The 24,253-nt window shown below is 35.0% G+C and overlaps 1 protein-coding gene across 2 annotated transcripts in view; it reads left to right on the forward strand.

Annotated features, from left to right (window-relative positions):
• Positions 1–24,253, forward strand: part of GRM8 (glutamate metabotropic receptor 8) — a 1,025,823-nt gene that overhangs the window by 560,691 nt on the left and 440,879 nt on the right. For both annotated transcript variants that reach the window (XM_036760198.1, XM_036760199.1), the window contains exon 6: positions 7,814–8,014. In XM_036760198.1, coding sequence (XP_036616093.1) covers positions 7,814–8,014 — 201 coding nt within the window. The remainder of the gene's footprint in view (positions 1–7,813; positions 8,015–24,253) is intronic.

The raw sequence follows: 24,253 nt of genomic DNA on the forward strand, positions 1-24,253 counted from the left end.
TCTTTGTTTTTGTTTAGTCATTTCAGTCTTGTCCAAGTCTTTGTGACCCCATTTGGAGTTTTCTTGGCTAAGAACCACTGGAGTGGTTTGCCATTTCCTTCTCAAGCTCATTTTACAATTGAGGAAACTGAGGCAAACAGGGTTAAGTGACTTGCCTAGGGTCATACAGCTAGTAAATGTCTGAAGCTGGATTTATCCTCAAAAAGATGAATCTTCCTGATTCCAAGCCTGCCACTCAATCTACTATACCACTTACCTGCCCTTTTTTTCTTTGTTAAGAAGAGAATAACGAAGCTGTACCATCGACCAAAGTTCTTATCTCCAGCCCACACTGTATTGCACAGGCCAATAAGGAAGGGGAAAGTCAGCAACATAGTAGAGTGGGGACTGCCATGGATTTGGAGATAGAAAACCTAAGTTTGAATTCTGGCCCCCTCACCTCCTTGACCTGGCACAAGCCATTTAATCTCTCTATGGCTTCAGTTTCCTCATGTGTAACATGGACGGATTGGATTATTACATCCCTTGACATCCCTCCTAGCTCTAAATCCTATGATTTACTCCGATGTTCATGAAGATGAGATACAATCAGAAACTTTAGAATTCATTAATGAAAACATAAAGTAATCTAACTGTCTAATTTATGAGGCTGGCTTTCTCACACTACCGTGTAAGTACTTTCCAATATATATTGTGAATTTCAAACTATACACTAAAATATATTACAACTTACAGTCGGTGATGTTTTAAATAATATTAGTAAAGGTGTGACATTTTTGTGGGTGGCTGACATAGAGTCTTTAATGCTACTGAGCACTTTATGGCTATACATTAACATTAACTTTGGAAACTATAGCGTAATGAAATTTTATAGCCAATTAAGTTGATGAGTCACTGTCAGCTTCTTAAACTCCTCATTTAGATGAATGAGAAAGTCAGAGATAGGAAGTGAGGCACATACTCTGACTGTTGTAAAACTTTGTGACACCAAGAAGTTGAAGTGTAATAGGAAACAAGGGAGTGCATCATCAAAACATATCAGAAATACTCTTATGATTTCTTGGTTGAGAAATGGAACTGGAATTTGAGGCCTTTCAAAAATTACTGGAAAATTAATCTAGTATCCATAGATCTTTATATAAAAAACAAGCAAAAAGCCCTATATAACATTGACATGATTAATACTCAGCCAAATTCTCTAGTTCAAAACTAGTTAAGGAAAAATTCCAATATTTGTTTGCATGTTAAAAACCATAAGGCTGCCTCATAAAAAAGTGTGGTATGTTGTATTGCTTATAAATTAGATATTCCTGAGGTTTGAATCCCCATTACTTTAGAGAAGCCAAGTTAAAGTAGAGTTTACTAAATTCTGGTAGGTCAAGTAATAATAGCTAATATTTACATGGTGTTTACTATGTGCCAGGCACTGTGTTAAGCACTTCAAAATTTTTATCTCATCTAATCTTCACAGCATGACTGAGAAGTAGGCCCTATTTGTTGTTGTGCACTTGTTTTTCAGTTGTGTCCCATATTTCATCACCCATGTGGATTTTTTTTGTCAAAGATACCACAGGAGTTTGCCATTTCCTTCACCAGATAATTTTATAGATGAGGAACAAAGGCAAACTGGGTTAAGTGACTTGCTCAGGGTCACACAGCTAGTGAATGTCAGGCCTGATTTAAACTCAGGTATTTCTAACTTAAGGACGAGTGCTTGAATATAAACTCCAATTAATATTTTTCTAACAATTGAAAACTCAAGGAATCTTTTCTCAGTTTTAGATTTCACAATTATTTTTTAGAATGAGAGTGATATAATTGATAAAAGAAGAACATGTACCAAATGCCCGTTTATTCCAAATGAGCAGAAAATGGCTTTTATTTGAAGTTATTATCTATATTATACATGAATTTCTAAACTTTACTGAATAAAAAATGAGAATGTCATAACTATACTAAATAACAGGACAGTAGGAGGATAGATTTAGATCTAGGAGGAATGTTGGAAGCCATATAAGCTAATGTCCTCCTTTTACAGAGAAGGACACAAGTCCAAAGACGTTAATTGACTGCTAGAGGTCACATAAGCATTAAAAAGCAGAACTATAATTTGAACCCAGCTTCTCTGACTCTAAACCCAGTGCCCTTTCCATAGTCCCACTCTGCATCCCTATATTTATGATGAGCCTTTTCATTCTCTCTGTCTCTGTCTCTGTCTCTGTCTCTCTATCTGTATCTATATCTATATCTATATCTATATCTATATCTATATCTATATCTATATCTATATCTATATCTATATCTATATCTATATCTATATCTATATCTATATCTATATCTAATTTAGGATGTCCAAGATTGTCATCCAGGACTGTGGATATAATTAGAGCAGATTGGATTGAGCTTCAGGGCATAATCCCAATAATTTATATACTATCAGTATTAAATGCACTTAGTGAATCCATATCTTATCTTTATAGACTCTCTCTCCAGGGGTGCAGATTGTGTGCTGTTCCAGATCTCATTCTCTCAATTCTTGTTCTCATCTTTTAATTTAATATATTTCCCCCAATTACATATGAAAACAACTTTTAGCATTCATTTTTAAAAATTTTGAATTCCAAATTCTCTCCATCCTTCTTGTCCCTCTTCCCTTCTTGAGAAGGCAAGCAGTTGTATATAGGTTATATATACATGGGCAGTCTTGCACAATATCATTCCATATTAGTCATGTTGTGAAAGAAAATACAGACAAAAAAAACAAAGAAAAAAGAAAATAAAGTAAAAAATGCTTCAGTATTCAGACTTCATTAGTTCTTTCTCTGCAGATGGATAGCATTTTTCATCATAAGTCTTTCAGAATTGTCTTGGATCATTGTATTGTTGAGAATAACTAATTCATTTAAAATTGATCGTTGTATAATATTGGTGTTACTGTATGCAGTGTTTTTCTGATTTTGCTTATTTTACTTTGCATTAGCTAGTATAAATCTTTCCAGATTTTTCTGAGAGCATCCTAGTCATCATTTCTTATAGTACAATAGTATCCAGATGGATAGCATTTTTCATCATAAGTCTTTCAGAATTGTTTTGGATCATTGTATTGTTCAGAATAACTAATTCATTTAAAAGTGATCGTTGTATAATATTGGTGTTACTGTATGCAGTGTTTTTCTGATTTTGCTTATTTTACTTTGCATTAGCTAGTATAAATCTTTCCAGGTTTTTCTGAGAGCATCCTAGTCATCATTTCTTATAGTACAATAGTAATCCATCACAATAATATAACACAACTCGGTCAGCCATTCCCCAACCGATGGGCATCCCTTCAATATCCAATTCTTTGCCACCACAAAAAGAGTTGCTATAAATATTTTTGTACATACAGATCCTTTTCCTTTTCATTTTTTAATCTATTTGGGATATAAACTTAGTAGTGGAATTGCTGGATCAAAAGTTATGGACAGTTTTATAGCCCTTTGGTCATAGTTCCAAATTGCTTTCAAGAATGGTTGAATCAGTTCACAACTCCACCAACAGCTCATTAGTGTCTCAATTTTCCCACATACTCTCTAATATTTGATATTTTCCTTTTCTCTCACATTAGCTATTCTGGTAGGTTTGGAGTGGTACCTTAAAGAAAGTTGAATTTTTTTTAATCAATAGTGATTTAGAGCATTTTTTTCATGTTACTATAGATAGCTTTGATTATTTCATTTGAAAACTGCCTGTTCATATCTTTGACCATTTATCAATTGAAAAAATGGCTTAATTTTATAAATTTGACTCAGTTTTGAGAAATATTTGAGAAATGAGGTCTTTATCAGAGAAATGTACTTTTTTTTTGCTTCTCTTGAGTCTTATATTTGAAAGTCACAGTTGCTATTTAGCTCTGGTCTTTTCATCAGGAATGCTTGAAAGTCTTCTACTTCATTAAATACTCATTTTTGCCTTGCAGAATTATACTCAGTTTTGTTGGGTAGATAATTCTTGGCTGTTGTCCAAACTCTTTTGCCTTCCAGAATATCATATTCCAAGCCATTTGATCTTTTAACATAGAAGCTTCTAAATCTTATGCTATCCTGACTCTGACTCCACAATATTTGAATTGTTTCTTTCTGGATGCTTGCAATATTTTCTTCTTGACTTGAGAGTTCTGGAATTTGGCAGCAATATTCCCAGGAGCTTTCATTTTGGGATCTCTTTTGTGAATAGATCAGTGGATTCTTTCAATTTCTATTTTATCCCTGATTTTAGAATATGAGGGCAGTTTTCCTTGATAGTGTCTTGAAAGATGATGTCTAGGTTTTTTTTTAAATCATGGTTTTTAGATAGTCAAATAATTCTTAAATTATCTCTCTTTAATCTATTTCCAAGATCAGTTGTTTTTCCAATGAAATATTTCACAATTTCTTGATTTTTTTTTATTCTTTTGATCTTGTTTTATTGGTCTTTGATGTCTCATGGAGTCATTAGCTTCTACTTGCCCAATTCTAATTTTTAAGGAATTATTTTATTCAGTGAACTTTCATACATCCTTTTCCATTTGGCCAATTCTACCTTTTAAGTTTTCTCTTTATTGGGTTTTCATGCTTATTTTCCATTTGGTCTATTCTATTTTTTAAGGTGTTATGTTTCAGTATTTTTTGTGTCTCCTTTACTAAGCTGTTGGCTCATTTATTTTCCCATATTTTTCTCTTCCTCTCTTATTTGACTTTTAAAATCCTTTTTGAGCTCTTTCAGAAATTCTTTTTAAGCCTGAGATCAATTAACACTTTTCTTTGAGGCTTTGGATATAAAGTTTTGACTTTGTTGTCTTCTTCTGCGTTTGTTTGCTTTTTTATCTTCCCTGTCACTACAGTAATTTTTTACAGTCAGGTTTTTGTGTGTTTGCTAATTTTCCCAGTCTATTTCTTGACTTTTAACTTTATGTTAAAGTTGGACTTTGCTCCTGGGGGAGTCATGGGGGCACTATCCCAACCTTCAGGGGTTTTGTGTAGCTATTTTCAGAGCTAGGTCTGAGGGTCTGTAAGTTTTCAGTTCTTCCAAGATGGTATGATCATCTGTGGGCTGAGAACCCATGAAACCCCTGCTATGGATTTAGTTGTTCCCCAAGGCCTGCTACTTTCTTTCTGGGGCATTCATAAAGATCATTCATAAAGAATTTCTCCAATACACTGGAAGCTTCCATCTGATTCTTTTAATACCCTACTTGTAAGGATTTGTCATGGTGTTGGCATGATCCTGGATCCTCAAATTCTTTTCCAATGGATTTCAAGTTGTTTCAAATTCAAAAATGCTGGAAAAAACTTTGAATGTGGTTCTAGGGAGGTGGAGCAGTTTATAGAAAACTAGGCATAGAGTCAGAAAGACCTGAGTATGAATCTTAACTCAGACACTTACTAGCTGGCTTGCCCCGGGCAAGTCACTTAAATGCTGTCTGTCTCAGTTTCCTCTATGTAAAATGGGGATAATTGCCTCCACCTCCCAGGGTTATTGTGAGGATCAAGTGAGATAATACTTGTACAGCATTTAATGATGCTCGACACATACTAAGCACTTAGTTAATACTTGTTCCTTTTCCTTCCCTTTTGCTTTCTGAGGCTTAGCCTAAGTATAGGCAAATGTACTGGACACTTTGTGTTGAATTTTTTGACAATGACAGTGCATGAAACAAAAACACTTTTTCCCCCTACATGGTGAGTTCACTACCTTTCCTAATCAAATAAGTTATTGATACTTTCTTTTATGAAATTTGTATACAGTCTTTATTGGTAATATGCTGTTGGTCATTTATTCCTTCCGTGAATCTTTCCATTATCCTCTTTCCCATCTAGCTTTCAAGACTTAGTTTATGTAACTCCTTTTTATGAATTCCAAATTCTATATGAATTAGACTGCTTGTTTTACCCAACACTTGACATTCCATCTCCCAAAACAGTGCATTTGCACTGGCCATTACCTATTATTGGGATATACTCTATCCTCATTTCTACCTTTCAGAAGTCTTAACTTCTTTCAAATCTCAACTTTTGGTACTACTTCCACCATAAAAGATTCTCAGATTCCCTCCCTGACCCCAGTTGTTAGTATAGGAAAAATGAAGGGGAGACTACTACATATATTTGTACACATATTGTGTCCCAAAAATAGAATGTAAACTCCTTTTTCAGTTGGTACCTTTGAATGCCTGGCACCAAGCTTAGTTCTTGGCACATAGTAACTGCTTAAATAAATTTTGTTGAGGTGAAAACATTGTGTAGTTTCTAAGTGTAATTTTGTTTCCCTTCTTATTTTATTTTGGCCCCTGCTATAACATCTGTCCCAGACATGTGCTGATAGTTACAATGATTTGCCCATTCAAGTGCATGCCATTATTTGGGCACTATGATTTCTCCATACATTTGGCTTTTTCTTTGTGGATTATCTTTTGTGTATTATCTTTTATCATTGGCTATGGATTGTATGAAGAAATCATTTAGGTTTCTGAGATTCCATGTAGTTAGAACTTCTGGAATTAGAAACACCTGGAGTTAGGAGCGTCTGGAGAAGGATGACTTATGGAGGGAGCCCCTCTTACATTTAGACTTTGTAGAAGATATATTCTATGACAATGGTCCAAATGGGGACAGTACAAAAAATCTATGTTGTGTCTCTGCACTTCCCAATGAAATAACTCCTATATTGTAGAATGTGAATGTGTAGGGGAACATTGTTACAGATTTTAATTTTAGTTACCAAAGAGTCACCTAATGGATATGTTGAAATTTATTCATGCATGGACATGTGGCACTTTTTTCTGAATTATTAAATTGGGAACCTTGACATTTCTACCTATGTTTCTGTGATTAAAAATCATGTAGTGGAAAGAATGTTAGACTTAAAATTTTAAAAATCTGGTTTTTGGGCTTGATTCTGCCACTATGTAGCAATTCATTTCACCTCTCTAAGCCTCAGTTTCCCCATCAGTAAAGTCAGAAGATCAGATTAGATTACCTTTAAAATGCCTTCCTCCTCTAAAATATGTTTCTTTCAAATATAAAATGCTAATTTCCAAATCAAAAGTAATCTTCTATGTCAATTCTGAGCATTGAATATGCCTTCATATGAATGCAATTATTCTATGTGACACTAACTTTGACAGATCTACATGTCATTAATGGAAAATTAAAATGGAAAATTGAGTGTGAGAAGAAAGTAAATTGGCTGATTCTTCTGAAGATAAATAGGGTTCACTTAAGGAAATATTCCATTATAAAATCTATGGCTGGGGAAGAAGGCTTTAAAAATGGCACACTGAAAACAAGAACTGATTTGAGAAAAATGACCATACTTTGAGTATACTAATTAAATGATACTGATGGAGAAGACATGGATAAGAAGGATGACACATACAACACATTTTACTTAAAAGGTCAGGCCACAAGCAAAATATTATGTAATTACAAAATGTAAAATATTCTGAAATACAATAAGCTTAACAGAAAGATATATAGTTTCTCTATCTTTATAGTTTCCTTGTGACCTTTGTCCCCTTCCAATGAAGTGTTTTTCCACCAATTTGCCAAAGTAATCATTCAAAGTACAATTGAAAAACCTGGCTCAGGCATAGTACCACAGTGCTTAGAAGTAAAATGTGTTAATTTTAGTCTATCTCAACAAGTATTCTAAAAATGCTGGAAGCTGGAGCCATATTTTTTTCTCTTTATTTGCATTGAATACTCTATACTATTATGAATGCATGGATTAAAAACAAAGTGAGAAGATTTTACTTTTCATTCCTCCTTTTTCTGTCCTTCATTCTGTCTCACAGGATTAGAACGAATTGCCCGGGATTCCTCCTATGAGCAAGAAGGAAAAGTCCAGTTCGTAATCGATGCAGTATATTCCATGGCTTATGCACTTCACAATATGCATAAAGATCTCTGTCCTGGCTATATTGGTCTTTGTCCACGAATGAGCACCATTGATGGTAAAGAGCTCCTTAGTTATATTCGGGCTGTAAACTTTAATGGTAAGTTATACACATTTATTTATTTATTTATTTGTGTTTGTTTTTTTTTTTTTTTTAACGCTTTGGAAGTGATGCGTGTGTTTTTTCTTCCCTATATATAGAAGACACTTTCAGGCACAGTGGAAAGCACAGGATTAGAAAGAATTCTCTTTTTAATCAGAAGTGTGAGTTTTCCCACCTGCTTTCAAATCTCAAGCATATTTTTTTAATGCTGCCATTAAGCTGCTCCTGAAACAAGCAGAAGCTAAAAATAAGCCCCTGTCAATCAAACCATTCTACTTAAAATTACTATTTCAGAAATAACCTGGAGAGCTTATATAGGACTATTGACAACAGATTAAATTCCTTTTGAATATGTTTTGTTCATGCCATCATTAGAGAGGCAATTGTAGATGCTCTGTTTTGAAACCGATTCTGATCGTCTTAAATACAAGGTCGTCTTGAGAAAGGTGAGTGATTTGGAGTTTGTATTTGCATATTAAGATGTTACATAGTCTATGCAAGACTCCCAGGCTTCTCTCTCTGCTTTTCACTTAGTAATTCAGTCAGTTGGAAGCCAAGAGCTTCATTTTTCTTCATTTTTCCAATTTTTAACATTTTTATTTAAATTTTGAGTTCCAAATTCTATCCCTCCCCTTCCTTCTCCCCGAGATGGTAAGCAATCAGATATAGGTTATATATGCGCAATTACATAAAACATTTCCATTTTAGGCATTTTGTACAAAAAGACTTGAATAAAAGAAAAGAAAGAAAGAAAGTGAAAAATAGCATGCTTTAGTCTGTATTCAATTAATATTAGTTCTTTGTCTGGAGGTTGACAGTATGCTTCATCATTAGTCCTTTGGAATTGTCATGGATCATTATATTGCTGAGAATAGCTAAGTCATTCACAGTTCTTCATCAAACAATATTGCTGTTACTATGTACGATGTTCTCCTGGTTCTGTTCACTTCACTATGCATCAGTTCAAGTAAGTCCAGGTTTTTCCAGAATCATCCTGTTTGTCATTTCTTATAGCACAATAATATTCATTACAATCATATACTACAGCTTGCTTTACCATTCCCCAATTGATGGGCATTTCTTTGATTTCCAATTCTTAGCTACCACAAAAAGAGCTGCTATGAATACTTTTGTAAAACTAGCTCCTTTTCCCTATTTTTGGGGTGTCTTTGGGATATAGATCTAGCAGTGGTATTGCTGGATCAAAGGGTATGTGTAGTTTTATATAGCTCTTTGAGCATAGTTCCAAATTGCTCTTCAGTATGGTTGGATCAGTTCACGACTCCACCAACAGTGCCTTAGTGTCTCAATTTTCCCACATAGCCTCTAGCATTTGTTGTTTTCCTTTTCTGTCACATTAGCCAATCAGACAGGTGTGAGGTGGTACCTCAGAGTTGTTTTAATTTGCATTTATCTGACCAATAGTGATTTAGAGCATTTTTTCATATAACTATAGGTAGCTTTGATTTCTTTGTCTGAAAATTGTCTGTTCATATCCTTTGACCATTTGTCAATTGCAGAATGACTTGTATTTTTGTAAATTTGACTAACTTCTCTATATATTTGAGAAATGAGGGCTTTATCAGAGATACTTAGAAAATTTTTCTCCCAGTTGTCTGTTTTCTTTATAATTTTGGTTGCATTGGTTTTGTTTGTGCAAAAATGTTTTTATTTTATATACTTAAAATTGTCTAGTTTACATTTTTAATGCTCTCTATTTCTTTTTTGATCCTAAGTTCTTCCTTTTTCCATAAATCTAATAGATAAACTTCCATGATCTCTTAATTGGTTTATGGTATCACCCTTTATGTGTAAATCATGTCCCCATTTTGACCTTATCTTGGTATGTGGCATGAGATGTTGGTCTATGCCTAGTTTCTGTCATACTGTTTTCCAGTTTTCCTAGCAGCTTTGTCAAATAATGAGTTTTTGTTCCAAAAACTTGCATCTTTGAGTTTATCATATACTAGATTACTGTGATCATTTACTATGATGTAATTTGTACCTTATCTATTCCATTCATCCACCACTTCATTTCTTTGCCAGTACTAAATTGTTTTGGTAATTATCACTTTATATTTTGAGATCTGGTACAGCTAGACCACTTTCTTTAGCATTATGATCTGAAAAGATGTGTTTACTACTTCAGTTTTTCTGCATCTGGCTGTGAGGTTTTTATGCCCTAATACATAGTGAATTTTTGTTTAGGTGTCATGTACTGCTGAAAAAAGGTATATTCCTTTCTATTCCTAACCAATTTTCTCTAGAGACCTGTCATGTCTCACTTTTCCAGAATTTTATTTACCCTCTTAACTACTTTCTTGTTTGTTTTTGATTAGATTTATCTAGTTCTGAGAGAGGAAAGTTCAGGTTCCCCCCTAGTACAGTTTTATTATCTATTTCCTCTTGGAAATCATTGAACTTTTCCTTCAAAAATTTAGATACCGTACAATTTTGTACACATATATTTAGTATTGATATAACTTCATTGTCTATGGTACCTTTCAGCAGGATATAGTTTCCTTCTTTATCTATTTTAATTAGATTTTTGCTTTTGTTTTATCTGAGATGATGATTGCTACCCCTGCTTTCTTTGCTTCTGCTGAAGCATAATAGATTTCTGCTCCAGTCCTTTACCTTTACTCTATGTGTATCTCTTGGCTTCAAATGTATTACATATAAAACATATTGTAGGATTCTGGTTTTTAATCAATTCTGCTATCCACTTCCATTTTATGGTTCATTTCATCCCATTCACATTTATAGTTATTATGACTGTATTTCCCACCATACTACTTTTCACTTGTTTATCCCCCTCTCTCTTTTATCCCACCCCCACACTTTCCCTTGTCACAAGTATTTTACTTCTGATCATTGCCTTCCCCAATATAAGTTCCCCTCTCTTCTATTATTCCTATCCCTTCTTACTTCCTTATAGGGTAAGATAAATTTCTATATACAACTGAGTATGTATATTATTGACTCTTTAAGCCAATTTTGAAGAGAGTAAGGTTTAAGCTTTGCCTGCCACCCTCCCATCTTCCTGTCTAGTATAATAGTTCTTCCATGCCTCTTTTATGTGGCGTAATTTAACCCATTCAGTCTTCCCCCTCCTTCTTTCAGTGCAATTTTCTTTCCCACCTCTTTTTGGGGGGGGTATTGTCCCATCAAAACCACATATTCACACCCTCTGTCTACATATTCCTTCTTCTAATTCCTTTTATTGTAATAAAGTTAAGTGTTACAAATATGGTTTTGTCATATATAAATATAAAGTTTATCCTTATTGAATTTATGTTTTCTCTTTCTTGTTTCTTTTTTACTTTTTTTTCCCTTGAATCTTTTATTTGGAAGTCAATTTTTTAAAACTCTGGTCTTTTTCTTTTTTAATAAGCTCTAGTCTTTTAATTAGAAATGCTTGAAAATCCTCTAATTAGTTAAATGTCCATTCCCCCCTGCCCCCCCCAAAAAGATCATGTTTGGTTTTGCAGGGTAGGTGTTTCTTGGTTGTAATCCTAACTCCTTTGCCCTGTGATATATTATATTCTAAACCCTGTGGTTCTTTAATGTGGAAGTTGCCAAATCCTGTGTAATCCTGACTGTAGCTCCACAATATTTGAATTGTTTCTTTTTGGCTGCTTGTAATGCTTTCTTCTTGATCTTTGAGCTCTGGAATTTGGCTGTGATATTCCTGAGAGTTTTCATTTGGGGTTTTCTTTCATGCAGTGATTAATGGATTCTTTTAATTTCTATTTTGCCCTCTGGTTCTAACAGATCAGGGCAGTTTTCTTTGATAATTTTTTGAAAGATGTTTTCCTGGCTCCTTTTTTATCGTGGCTTTCAGGTGGTCCAACAATTTTTATATTATGTCTCCTGGATCTATTTTCTAGATTAGTTGTTTCTCCAATGAGAAATCTCACATTTTCTCCTGTTTTTTTTTTTTTTTACTTTTTTGGTTTTTTTGATATCTCAATGTCTCATTCAGTCATTAATTTCCACTTGTTCAATTCTAATTTTTAAGTAATAATTTTCTTTAGTGAGCTTTTACACTTCCTTTATATTTGGCCAGTTCTATTTTTATGGGAATCACTTTCCTTGGTAAATTTTTTTTTATATATTTTCCTATGCTATTAAATCTTTTTTCAAGATTCTCTTGTATCGCTCTCATTTCTTTTCCAAATTTTTTCTTCTGCTTTTCTACTTTTCTTTTTAAAATACTTTTTCTAAAATTCTTTTTGGGCCTGAGACCAATTATAGTTTTCTTTGAGGATTCACATGTAGCCATTTTTAAACTATCCTTCTCTTCTAAATTTATGCCTTGATCTCCTTAACACCATAGTAATTTTCTATAGTCAAGCTCTTTTTAATTTTTTTTTGCTCATTTTTCTGCCTTTTTTGTGACTTGGTGTTTTTATGTGAGAGTTGGGTTCTTGTTCTGTACTGTCTCAAGCTTTTTGTTGGGGCTCTGGGTCTTGCTGCTGGATTTCACTGGGCTTTCAGGGCTTAGCTGTTTGCTTTCTCTTGAGGGCAAATTTCCTTTCTGGCTTGTACTTGGGGGTAGGTCCTCCCTATTGGCCTCTCTTGGGTGTGGAGTTAGCTGCTGGCCTGCTTCAGGGGTGCAGTCTTGCTTCTGGGTTGCTATGGTAACAGCGTCATTCTGGTGGTTGGCCCTGGGAGGAGGAATCTTGTTGATGGTCTGCCCCAGGTGTGGGGCTCTGATGCTGGGTTCCTATGGAAACAGAATCTCTGTTGGTAGGCCCTAGGGGCAGAGTCTAGCTGTTGGACAGCCATGGGGTAGTGTATTACTACTGGTCAGCAACATTCCTAGCTGGTAGCTTCCACTGATGGGAAGGGGGAAGGGGGGAGGGTTGCTGGGGTGGGGCCTTGCTGTGCTGTACAGATTGCTCACTTGCCTAGAGGGCTGCTGGCTTGTGGGAGGGTGGAGCCTCACTGGTGGATTGTCCCAAGCTTGGAGTCTTGTGCAGGCCCCTTACTGTGAAGCTGCCTGCTTCTGCTACTGCTCCCTCCCACCCTAAGGAGACAGACCTTTCTTGCCATACTGGTAAGCTCCTTCTCTGCTCCTAGGTCAATTTTGAGGCAATTTTTCTAATTGTTCGGATGGGAATTTGGGAGGGTTTCAGAGGGTTCCTTCCTCACTCCACCATCTTGACACGAGAAGTAAGCTGTATCCTTAAAAACACTGCTGCAGAGATGCTGCAGATGGGATCTACCTACTGGGGAAACACAGTAGCTCTTGATTATGTGACAGGTACATATGTGATATTTTGAGTTTTTATCATATTTAGTTGGAAGGATCCAACCTGACTTTCTTGAGGAACAGATACTTAGAATTGCATTCTTTGGTGAAAGTTATTAACAGTTGCTTCCAATGACTTTGGCCATTATTTATAAAAGAAATGATAGAATTTCCTGTGTTGTCTGTTTCTTTCTAGTTGGCACTAATCCATGCAGCAGAAGTGCCTCCAAGCCTGACACAGAACATAACTGTCCATCATAATATACTTCAGCGACCTTAGCTGCCAACCTTCTTCCCCTCCCCACCCCCAAAAGGTACAAGGTCATTTTCACTTTAAAATACAAGTAGAAACTTTGATTTTTTTTTTTGGCTTTAGGTAACATGAAAAATCATTTACTTCATACTGGTATTAAACCAAATATGCTATATCATTTTAATAAGATTTATATGAAACTCTTTATGAAAAGGAATTCCCTTATTAAGAACATTGAAAGATCCAATGGAGCTTGAATAAACACATGAAATAATTTTAATTAGAAAGTCAGAAAAAATTGAAAAAAATGTTAAAGTTACATGTTATTGTTACCATTTACCCTTAATTAGTAGTTGCCAAACGGGGAATAAGTTAACTCATGACTTATATTCACCTTTCAAGAGTCTCATGAACCTGGGATCTTTTGACCTTGGCTCTTATGCATCTTGTGTCCGGTAAAATACAAATATTGACCCTCCTTCCTTTGAAAAGTTGTGTGTAATTATCAAGTACATAGGATTAAGATATACATTGCTCACCCTGAAAAAAATAAACAAGCCAAATATCTGCAGGCAAATCTTTTTTCTGGTAAAATGGGGAAATAAGCTTAACTAGATGACTACTTCCTAGGCAGTTTAGCTCTTATACATCTTATGAATTACTTAAATGGTGTAATCATGCAGAAAAAAAAGCACACATGCGAGTGTGGTGGGTATGGTTAAAGTTGCACATGCACTCAGAGAGCAATTTATGTAAGCAAAGGCTGCAAGCCATATAAGTTAATGGCAAGAAGACAAGAAGAGAGACATGTTGAGAAAGATGAAGAATCCAAAGAAACCAAAGCCAAAGGATCTCAAGGAAAACAAAGGACATGGACTGGTATCAGTAAAGAAGTCCTTCGCCATTTCTTCTCTGGAGCCAAAATCGGATAGTAGAGTGTTTGGCCATTTTAAAAATGTGTCTTCATTTGTAGACACTATGTATTCTTCTGCTGGTTCTGGTTATGATACATACTCTGTATCACTTCATATAAGTCATCATGTTTCTCTAAATTTCTCATACTCATTCCTTATGGTATGATGATATAACATTACGTCGGTATGTCCTGGTTTGTTCAGTTGTTACATACTCAATTAATTTCAAGCTCTTTGCTATCATGAATAGTGATTCTATGAATATTTCGGCATCTACAGGGCATGAATTTTTGTCTTTGACAACCTTGGAGAAGGTACTTGGTAGTAGGAACCCTAAGCCAATGGATAGTAATGGTTTATTAACTTGTCACACATTATTACAAATAGTTTTATAGAATGGTCAGGCCAATATACAGCTCTGATTATAGTATATTAATGTGCTTGTCTTTCCATAACTCCTTTTCAGTTGATTTTTGGACCTTTTATCCTTGCCAGTTTACTTAGCATGAGCTGAAAGTTTAGATTTCTTTTAATTACATTTTTATTGAATGCTTTTATGATGCAATTGTTTATAGCAATTTTCTACATACGTGTTAACAATTTGTAATTCTTTAGAAAACAGTAAATGTTCTTTGACTACATATCTATTGAAAAATGGTGAACTTTCATTTTATTTTATTTTTTCTATTTTTAAGTAATATTTTATTTCCTTCCCAATTACAAGTAAAAACAACTTTTAACATTCATTTTTTAAAAAAGTATTGAGTTCAAAATTCAATCCATCCCTCCCCTTTTATCTCCCTGAGATGGTAAGTAATCTGATATAAGCTATACATGTGCATTCATGTAAAACATGTCCATATTAGTCATTTTGTATAAGAAGGCTAAGAAAAAAATAAAGAAAAAGAAAGGAAGAAAGGATGAAAGAAAGATAATATGCTTCAGTCACTATTCAGACAACACCAATACTTTTTCTGGAGGTGGATATCATTTTTCATCATGAGTCCTTTGGCATTGTCTTGAACCATTGTATTGCTGAGAATGGCCCAGTCATTCACAATTCTTTATTGTACAATTTTGCTGTTATTGTGTACAATATTCTGGTTCTGCTTACTTCACTTTGTGTTAATTCGTGAAGTCTTTCCAGGTTTTTCTTTACTCTGTATGTGTGTCTCTGTGCTTCAAATGTGTTTCTTGTGAACAGCATATTGTAGGATTCTGGCTTTTAATCCATTCTGCTATCTACTTTTGCTTTATGGATGATTTAATCTCATTTGCATTTATGATAACTATGTATTTCCCTCCATCCTATTTTTGAACTTTCATTTTAAATGTCTTCCTTTGGACATTAGTTTCAAATCAGATTGCAAGGTCATATAGTATCGAATTGGAAGGCACCAGAGAGACTATTGAATCCATACCTGGACAAGAATTCCCTTTACAATGTACCCGACAAATGGTCATTCAGACTTTGCTTAAGTTTCCAGAATTTTGTGCATCAAGTAGCATATGCAATATTATCTAAGTTATATATGAGTGAAAAAAGAGATAGATTGGTCATATAATGGAAGTGTGGGATAATAGATGGAGAGGGCCTCCAACCTAGTGTCAAGCAATTTAAAGGATCCCTCCTCCTCCTCTTAGAACATTAAATGAGCCCTGTAGGGAAGAAATGGACCGTCAATGAATAGAATAATAGTGCATGCATCCATTATGGTCTGGAAGCATAAGAGGGAATATCTACATCAGTGAAATGATAGGCTCACTGAGGTATTAATTATATGTGCCTATAATACAGTAGCAGTACGGATAATTTTACTTAGTTCCTTGGCTCTTATTTTCTTCTTTGCAAATTGATAGATTAAAAAAACCCATCATACTATAACTCATGACCTGGAAGAGAGGGTAAAAAACTGAACTCTATGGAACTGCCTTGAACTGTATTGCATTAGCATTGAAGGTGTTGACACAGGGAATGACTGCTTTTTAAATCCAATAATTTTATAATTGAATATCAGTCAAATATGTTTATGAATGGAAACCCAATCTAGATCTCTTTCATCAGCATTTCTAATAAAGTTAAACTAGGATAGTATGTTCCATGATACAGTTCAGAAAACATTGCTTCATAAGGCTTGTGCTACTTGCCCCTTTATAAATTTTCCCCATGTTTCCAACCTAGAAGAACAGGTCAGAGGAAAACAAAGAGCAGCCTTTTAAAGTTAATATTATTGTGATGATCACAACAAACTGCTATTTCTATAAATTTTACAAGCTACAGTTTATCAGGAGAAAATTGGATGCTATAGATGAGGAATTTAGTTTTTTTTTTCAGAAATCTGAGAAAGCACCTGTGTCAATTCTTTATGCTAGCCCTGCTCTAGAGGTGATAAAATATTAATACTACATGTCTTGTATGGAATCAAAGATTTCCTATTGCTAGGGAGGATTTACTTTATCACAAAGAAAAAGAGTTTGCTGGAGCGCTGGAGAGTGCTTCCAGCTCCCTTTCTCCACAGGTGGTCTCAAACAGAGGCCCCAGACATGAAAGAGAAGGAGGAGGAGTGTCAAAGACAAGGTTGAAGCCAGAATCTGGCCCTGCCTGGTGCCTAGGTAATTGAGGCATAGAGACGGAGTCCTGAAGGAAGGGCTAGCCATTGGGTGCTTGTAGTTCAGTATTTCTCAAAGGGAAGGGACAGAGAGGAGATCACAGACTTCCAAAGAGACCAAGAGGATAATCTCAGGGAGGTCAGAGAGATTACAACTATTCAATAAGGCTGCTTGGTACTTTTTTGTTGCTGCTGTTCCTTCACAAATGGTCATCATTGGCTATTTCTCTTCCTAGTCATTGCATCTCATTTTCTTCCTTGTCTTTATCCTTATCAACTATGGGTCAATGATTTTACCTCTTTCCTTACGAGTCCTCTCCTAAAGTAATTAAATTATAGAATTATTTTCCTACATCTACTGTCAGAAGGCTTCCCCGCAGGAAGAGAGAAGAACACTGAGTAGGTTCAGAACCACAGGTTGGTTACCAGAGAGATTGAATGCAAAGCAAAGGTCATGGGATGGGGTCAGGACCAGAGATGTGAGTTAGTACCAGATGATCATCTTGTAAAGGAAAGAGGCCTGGGTTTGGAATCAGAGGGTCTGGTTTCAATCTATACTGAACCACTTACATGTTTGGTAACCTTAGCCAAGAAAGTGCTCAATAAACTCCAGTGACTCCCAGTTTTCTCCAGGATCAAATACAAAATCCTTTATTTGGCGTATGAAGCCTTTTATAACCTAGCCTCCTCCTAGTCTTTCCAGTCCTCACCCTAGTTTTCTAGTCTTCTTATGCTTTATTCCCCTCCATATCCTCCAATCCAGTGACACTGAATCAAGATACAGTAACTAGATATTCTCTCTCTGACTCTAGACATTTTCTGTGCCTGTCACCAATGCCTTGAATGTTCTCCCTCTTCCTCTATGCCTCCTAGCCAGGATTCCCTGGCTTAAAGTCCCAGCTAAAATCCTATCATCTACAGGAAGACTTTCCTAACCCCTTTTCTAGTGCTTTCCCTCTTCATTATTTCCTATTTATCTTATATATGGCTTGTTTGTATATATTTGTATGTTGTCTCCCTCATTAGATTGTAAGCTCCTTGAGGTCAGAGACTGTCTTTTGTTTCTTTTTGTATTCCCAGTGCTTAGCATAGTGGCTGGCACATGGTAGACACTTAATAAATGTTTATTGATTGATTGACAATTTGGAAACTCATTTTAAATGGTTTATCTAGACAGGTGGTTACAAAATCATTCATAGTGTTTCATGTATTTATATTTGCAAGCATGACATTTATTCTCCAAGGAATCTAAGAATTGATACAGCAATAGCTGTGCTACTGAGCTATGCAAATAAAATAAGAGGTGTCTGGATTAAGGTGGTCTTATTTGGCCTCTTAGGATGAGGTTATAGCAAATACCAAGGTTTATGTTTTCTGGTAAATTGGTACTCAGGAAAAAAAATGATAAAATTATGAGCTTTATTATTATGTAACACAAATCAGGGAAATGAAGCATATATATATACACACTATGGTTGTATTATTAGATAGAGGTTTGTTTCCACATACGAGAAAATCATCCAATTCTGAGGGTAGTGGAGATGTCTTGTGGAGGGAGCATGCTCAAATTTGGGGTTCAGATAACAAGATTATACCCTAATAATGGGCTTGGTTCAGAACAGGTAATGGGTGCCAGATGTCGGAGGTGGCTTTCCTAAACAGAGTCAGATGTGGGAAAAAAATATCTTATCAGTACGAGGATTGAATAAAGCTTGAGCAGGAGGAAGCTTCTTTATCAGGACCACAGCCTGGTAGTAGGGTCTTACATTAACTAAGGTAGCAGGAGAATGACTCAAGCCTCCTGCAGGAGGCCAAGAGTTTAATCCATGAAAAAGTGCAAGCCTCATCCACCTGACTCCGGGCTAACAGTAGAAAAAGTATAACTGTCTGGTTTGCCTACATTTTTTTTCTATTGGCTTAAGCAACTTAGTCTAAGTGACTCTATATTGGAGTCTTACCATTATAAATGTATTAAACAACATCCATAGTATCTAAAATAATCATAATATCAAATATATGAAGTTTATAATTAGCACAAGTGGTTTCATCTTGACTGACTCTACTGCAGTAGTGATTTGGGCAATTCTATTAAAATAAGCAAAGTACTTCTATCCTTTTATTTTCAATTGATAAGAGATACTGCCCTCACACATTTGTTTATTATATTATTACAAGTGAAAAGCATAGTTTCTGAGATTTGAGTATACATAGATATTTTTTCAACTCATATATGTCTGTCATAATTCTTTTTCAACTATTTATTTTTTTAATTTTTTCTTTTATTATTTTTTCCCTTTCATATCTCCTCCCCATACCTTTGCTCCCTTGAGCAAATTTTAAAAAAGAAAAAGGAAAATGTAGCCCTGTGTACATACAAGCATAGTCAAGCAGAACAAATTTCCAAACTTCTACTTTGATCATATTTAAAAATGTATCTCTCATTTTGCATTTTAAGTGCATTACTTCTTTTAGGTTCATTAGAGGAGATGAATAGCATTTTTCATTAGTCATTCTTTTGGACTTGTACGTTATCCTTGTGATGATGGAAGTCCCAAAGTCTTTCATAGTTGTTTTTCTCTATAGTATTGTTGTTGCTGTATAGAAAACTCTTCTAGTTCTCATTTATTTTTGTATCAGTTCATAGAGGTCTTTCCAGTTTCCTCTGAAACTGTCCATTTTGTCTTTTTTTACAGCTCAGTAATATTCATTATTTTTTTATAAATACCCCCTTTTTAGTTGTTCTCCAATTGAGAGATACCCTTTAGATTCCAGTTTGGGACTCCTAATGAAAAGAGGTGCCAAAAACATTTTTGTACATATAGGTTTTTTCCTTCATTCTCTGGGCCGTTTGTATACAAGTATATTAGTCATTTAGCTGAGTCAAAAGGTATGCACAGTTTAGTAACTTCTTAGACATAGTTCTTAATTGTTTTCTAGCATAGTTGTACCAATTCAAAGTTCAATCAACACTACACCAATACATTTGTTTCCTTTATTTCTGTCATTTTTACAGGTCTGATGGGCAGTGGGTGGAAGCTCAAAGTTACCTTAATTTGGAATTCTCTAATAATTTTTTATTTAGAGTACTGTACGTGTTTTCGATTGTTTTAATTTTTCCTTTGAAAATTGCCAGTCCATATCCTTTGGTTATTTATGAATTTGGCAATATCTATTAGTCTTTTACATTCAAATTGGTTCTAAATATATCTTGCATTAAAACTTTAACAGGTAGATTTATTGAATATATTTTGCCAGTTACTTATTTCCTTTTTAATTTTAATGCATTGATTTTTTTGTGCAAAAATGTTTTAGTTTTATATAATAAAATTGTCTACATTATCTTGTTTCATCTTCTCTCAGACTTATTTATTAACTCTTCTTCTATCCATAGAACAAAAAGGTTCTTCATTGTGCCTCTAATTTGTTTCTGATGTGACTATATATATACATATACATATACATATGTATATGTATGTATGTATGTATGTATATGTCACTTGGAAATTTTCTTAGTGTATGCTGTGAAGTGTTGGTCTAAACCAAATTCTTGCCAGACTTCTTTTCAGTTTTTCCAGCAATCTTGGTGAAACTATATTTGTTTGATCCTAATCTATTCCACTGATTGACATCTTTTCTTTCTTTTTTTTCAGTTAAGTACCAAATAATTTAAATGATCGCTGCTTTGTAATGCAGTTTGATATTTGGTAAATTATCACCTTGGAAGTCTTTTTTTTACCTTTTATTGTTCTACATACTTTGAATATATTTTGTAATAGTGATTAGGGGATATTAGAATCAAGCAGCTCCTTCTTATATCTCCAGTATTCAGATGCATGCATTACTCCTGAAAAAGCTATGACTGTTCACACACTCTCATCAGTCATTAACGTGGCAGCTAGGTGATACAGTTGATAAGCGTGCCCAGCCTGGAATCAGGAAGACTCATCTTCTTGAGTTCAAATCTGACCTCAGACACTTACTACTAGCTGTATGATCCTAAGCAAGTCACTTAACCCATTTGCCTCAGTTTCTCTATTTGTAAAATGAGCTAGAGAAGGAAATAGCGAACCACTCCAGTATCTCCCAAGAAAACCCCAAATGGGGTCATGAAGAGTCAGACACAACTGAAAATGCCTAAGCAACAACATTGGGGCAGAAATGCAATACTATGACTTGGGACAGAGGGTGTGGTGGGTAATGGAGATTTAAGAGTCATCTATATATAGGTAACAGATAAAGATATGAAAGTAGATGATATCACTAAGGGAGAAAATGTAGAGGAAGATTTAAAAGCATCCTTTGGGAATGCCTAAATCTGCAGTTCATGTGCCTAACTGTGTTCAAAGTGGATGTCTAAAATAAAATGAGGCAATGTTAGGTAGTTTATATTTAATAGATCATCTCCTAATGAATTCTTAGATAAGAATTTCAGGTCCAGCTTAGATTTCATTTATACATATCCACACATGCACATATATGTATATACACATATATTTATGTATATACATATATCATGACTTTAATGAGACTAAATTATCTTTTCACTCCCAATCTATAGTAAGGCCTTCAATCACTTCTAAATATCCACTACTACAGAATTTAGAATAGTTGATTTTTAAAGCTAAAAGACAGCATCTAGGCCAACTGTATATATTTTAGGTATTCAGAGATTATAGATAAATATTTCTGAAGTTGAGGGCTCTTTGTTTTCTTCTTCCTCCTAGTCTTTCATCAACATGCTGACAGTGAAAGAGAGAGGAGGGGCAGTCAAATTTATCAATTTTAAGAACTTAATCTTGAATCATAAGCAGCAGAATTGTGTTATGAATAAATTTACAAAATACCTTACTTATTAGTAGCTTACTAAAAAGGAGATAACTTAAAAAAATCTATATAGGTGATAATTTAGGCATAAAGAGCCCTTAAGCATAGTGATAAAGATAACTTAACCTTTCATTTGGTTACATTGTAAGTCTATGGCAATAGATACCCACATCTAAAGTAGAAGGTACTTCTTAGTTGGACACAAACTCTTACGATGTATAGGATTATTTTTTTATAGAGATAACCAAAATACAGGCTACAGACTGGATTGTTAACACATTATTGATCTGAAGAAACACTTTCGTATTAGTGTTTTGTTGAACTAGAATTTTGCTTGGATTTATGTTTTCTCCTGAAGAAAATTTCTTTCCTTTTATGGAAAAGGGAAGAAACTTATGTTTTCTGGAAGATCTGACCCTATTTAATTTATTAGGACATTTTTTTGCTTGGATTTCTAAGGGAGAAACTATATTAGGGTGGTAGATTCTGTATAAGAAGTATATAAAATAGGAAGGAGTCAATTAGTAACAATAGCTTTTATCTCATTTAATCCTTCCAACAAACCTGTGAAAGAGGTGTTATTATTAACCCCATTTCACACGTGAGGAAAGTGATACTAAGAGAGGTAGAGTGATTTGCCCACGGTCACACAGCTGGTAAGTGTCTGAAGCAGGTTTTGAACTCAGGTCTTCCTGACTCCAAGTTCAGCACTCTATCCGTGATGCCATCTGGTTGCCTCAGTTAATTCCAATCCAAGGTGTGTGTGGGATGAGAGATATTAGTTCTGTTGATCCTCACAACAACTCTGGGAAGTAGATATGATTCTTATTCCAGTTTTACAGTTGAGGAAACAAAAGCAGGCAGAGGTTATGTGACTTGCCCACGGTCACATAGACTAGAAGTGTTTGAGGCTAGATTAAACTCAGGTCTTCCTGACTCCAAGACAAATATTCTATCCACTGTGCTACCAACTCACTGTCTCATGTATATAAGAATAAGACACGATTTCTGGCCTCAGGGCTTAGTTAGGGAGACTGTATGTGTGCATCTGTACACATATATATGTGTGTCTATATATGTATATACATACATAGATATGTATATTTACAAAGAAGCTAATAATAAAAGGTACATGTTTTTTGCATAGTGAGTAATATAGCTAATAAATGCAATAGGGCAGATCACCAACATCAAAACTTTGGTATTCTGGAAAGCCTTATTAGAAGAAGCAGAGTATTAGGGCTTGAGATGGAATTCTTGTAGGTCTCTAGTATGGTTTTTATACTTTGTAATGGGGGCTCAATTTTGATATCAAAAGGCCTAGTTTGATGCCATACTTCTGCCACTGAATATTTGGGTGACTTGGGTAAGCCACAGTGTCTCTAGGACTCATCTTTCTCCTCAGAAGGAGGGAATAATATGTAAAAATGAGAGAGCAGATCTAGATGACCTCTAAAGTTCCTTCCTCTTCTAAGTCTTCGATACTATGATATTCTGCCACACTTGAAATTTGCAAAGTTTTTAAGAAGGAAGAAAAGCGAGTAATGGCAAAAGTTTTATGCCACAAGGAATGATTATATTCAGGTTGTGTTTAACATTAGTGTGAATCTATCTTAAAATCAGGACCCTGACTTTACCCCTTATGGTTATTATCTCTTATAATTACATTAAAGTTTAATCAAGAAGTTAGCTCAAAAACGCAGGCTATATATGGAGAGAATTCTTCAGGTGCTTGTAAACGCTTGCCCTTTTAGGTTTAAGATCTCAATAGGCACTTGGATATATATGTTCAACAGAGAAGGAATGTAAAAGGGCATTTCTAATAGAATAATTACTTTTTGAACAGCATTGCTATTAGTAAAGCATCTTCAGTTGTCATGTTCTTCCCATGACATTTCACGTAGAACGTGAAAAGCAGTCTAGTAGAGAGGACAGGACACTGCGCTTGAAGCCAGGTCTCCTCCTACCTACAGGTCCCAGGTCTCCTACTTACCAGCTGCATAATGGATCACTTTAATTACCTGAACTCGGTAACCCCATCTCTAAAATCAGTATGATAATAAGTTCATGCACGGGCTTCATCATAAAATAATACCTAAATACTTGAAAAGCTAAGTAAATGTGAACAGCTCTCTATGATACCAGGCAGCTAGGTAGTACAGTAGAGTGCCTGGCCTAGAGTCAGGAAGACTCATCTTCCTGAGTTTAAATCTGGCTTCAGTTGTGTCACCCTGGGCAAGTCACTTAACTTTGTTTGGCTCAGTTTCCTCATCTATAGAATGAGCCGGAGAAATGGCAAACCACTCCAGTATCTTCACCAAGAAAAACCCAAATGGGGTCAAAAAAAGTTAGACATGACTGAAAAATGACTAAACCATA

The sequence above is a fragment of the Trichosurus vulpecula genome, chromosome 5 (assembly GCF_011100635.1).
Source record: "Trichosurus vulpecula isolate mTriVul1 chromosome 5, mTriVul1.pri, whole genome shotgun sequence".
Taxonomy (NCBI): Eukaryota; Metazoa; Chordata; class Mammalia; order Diprotodontia; family Phalangeridae; genus Trichosurus; species Trichosurus vulpecula.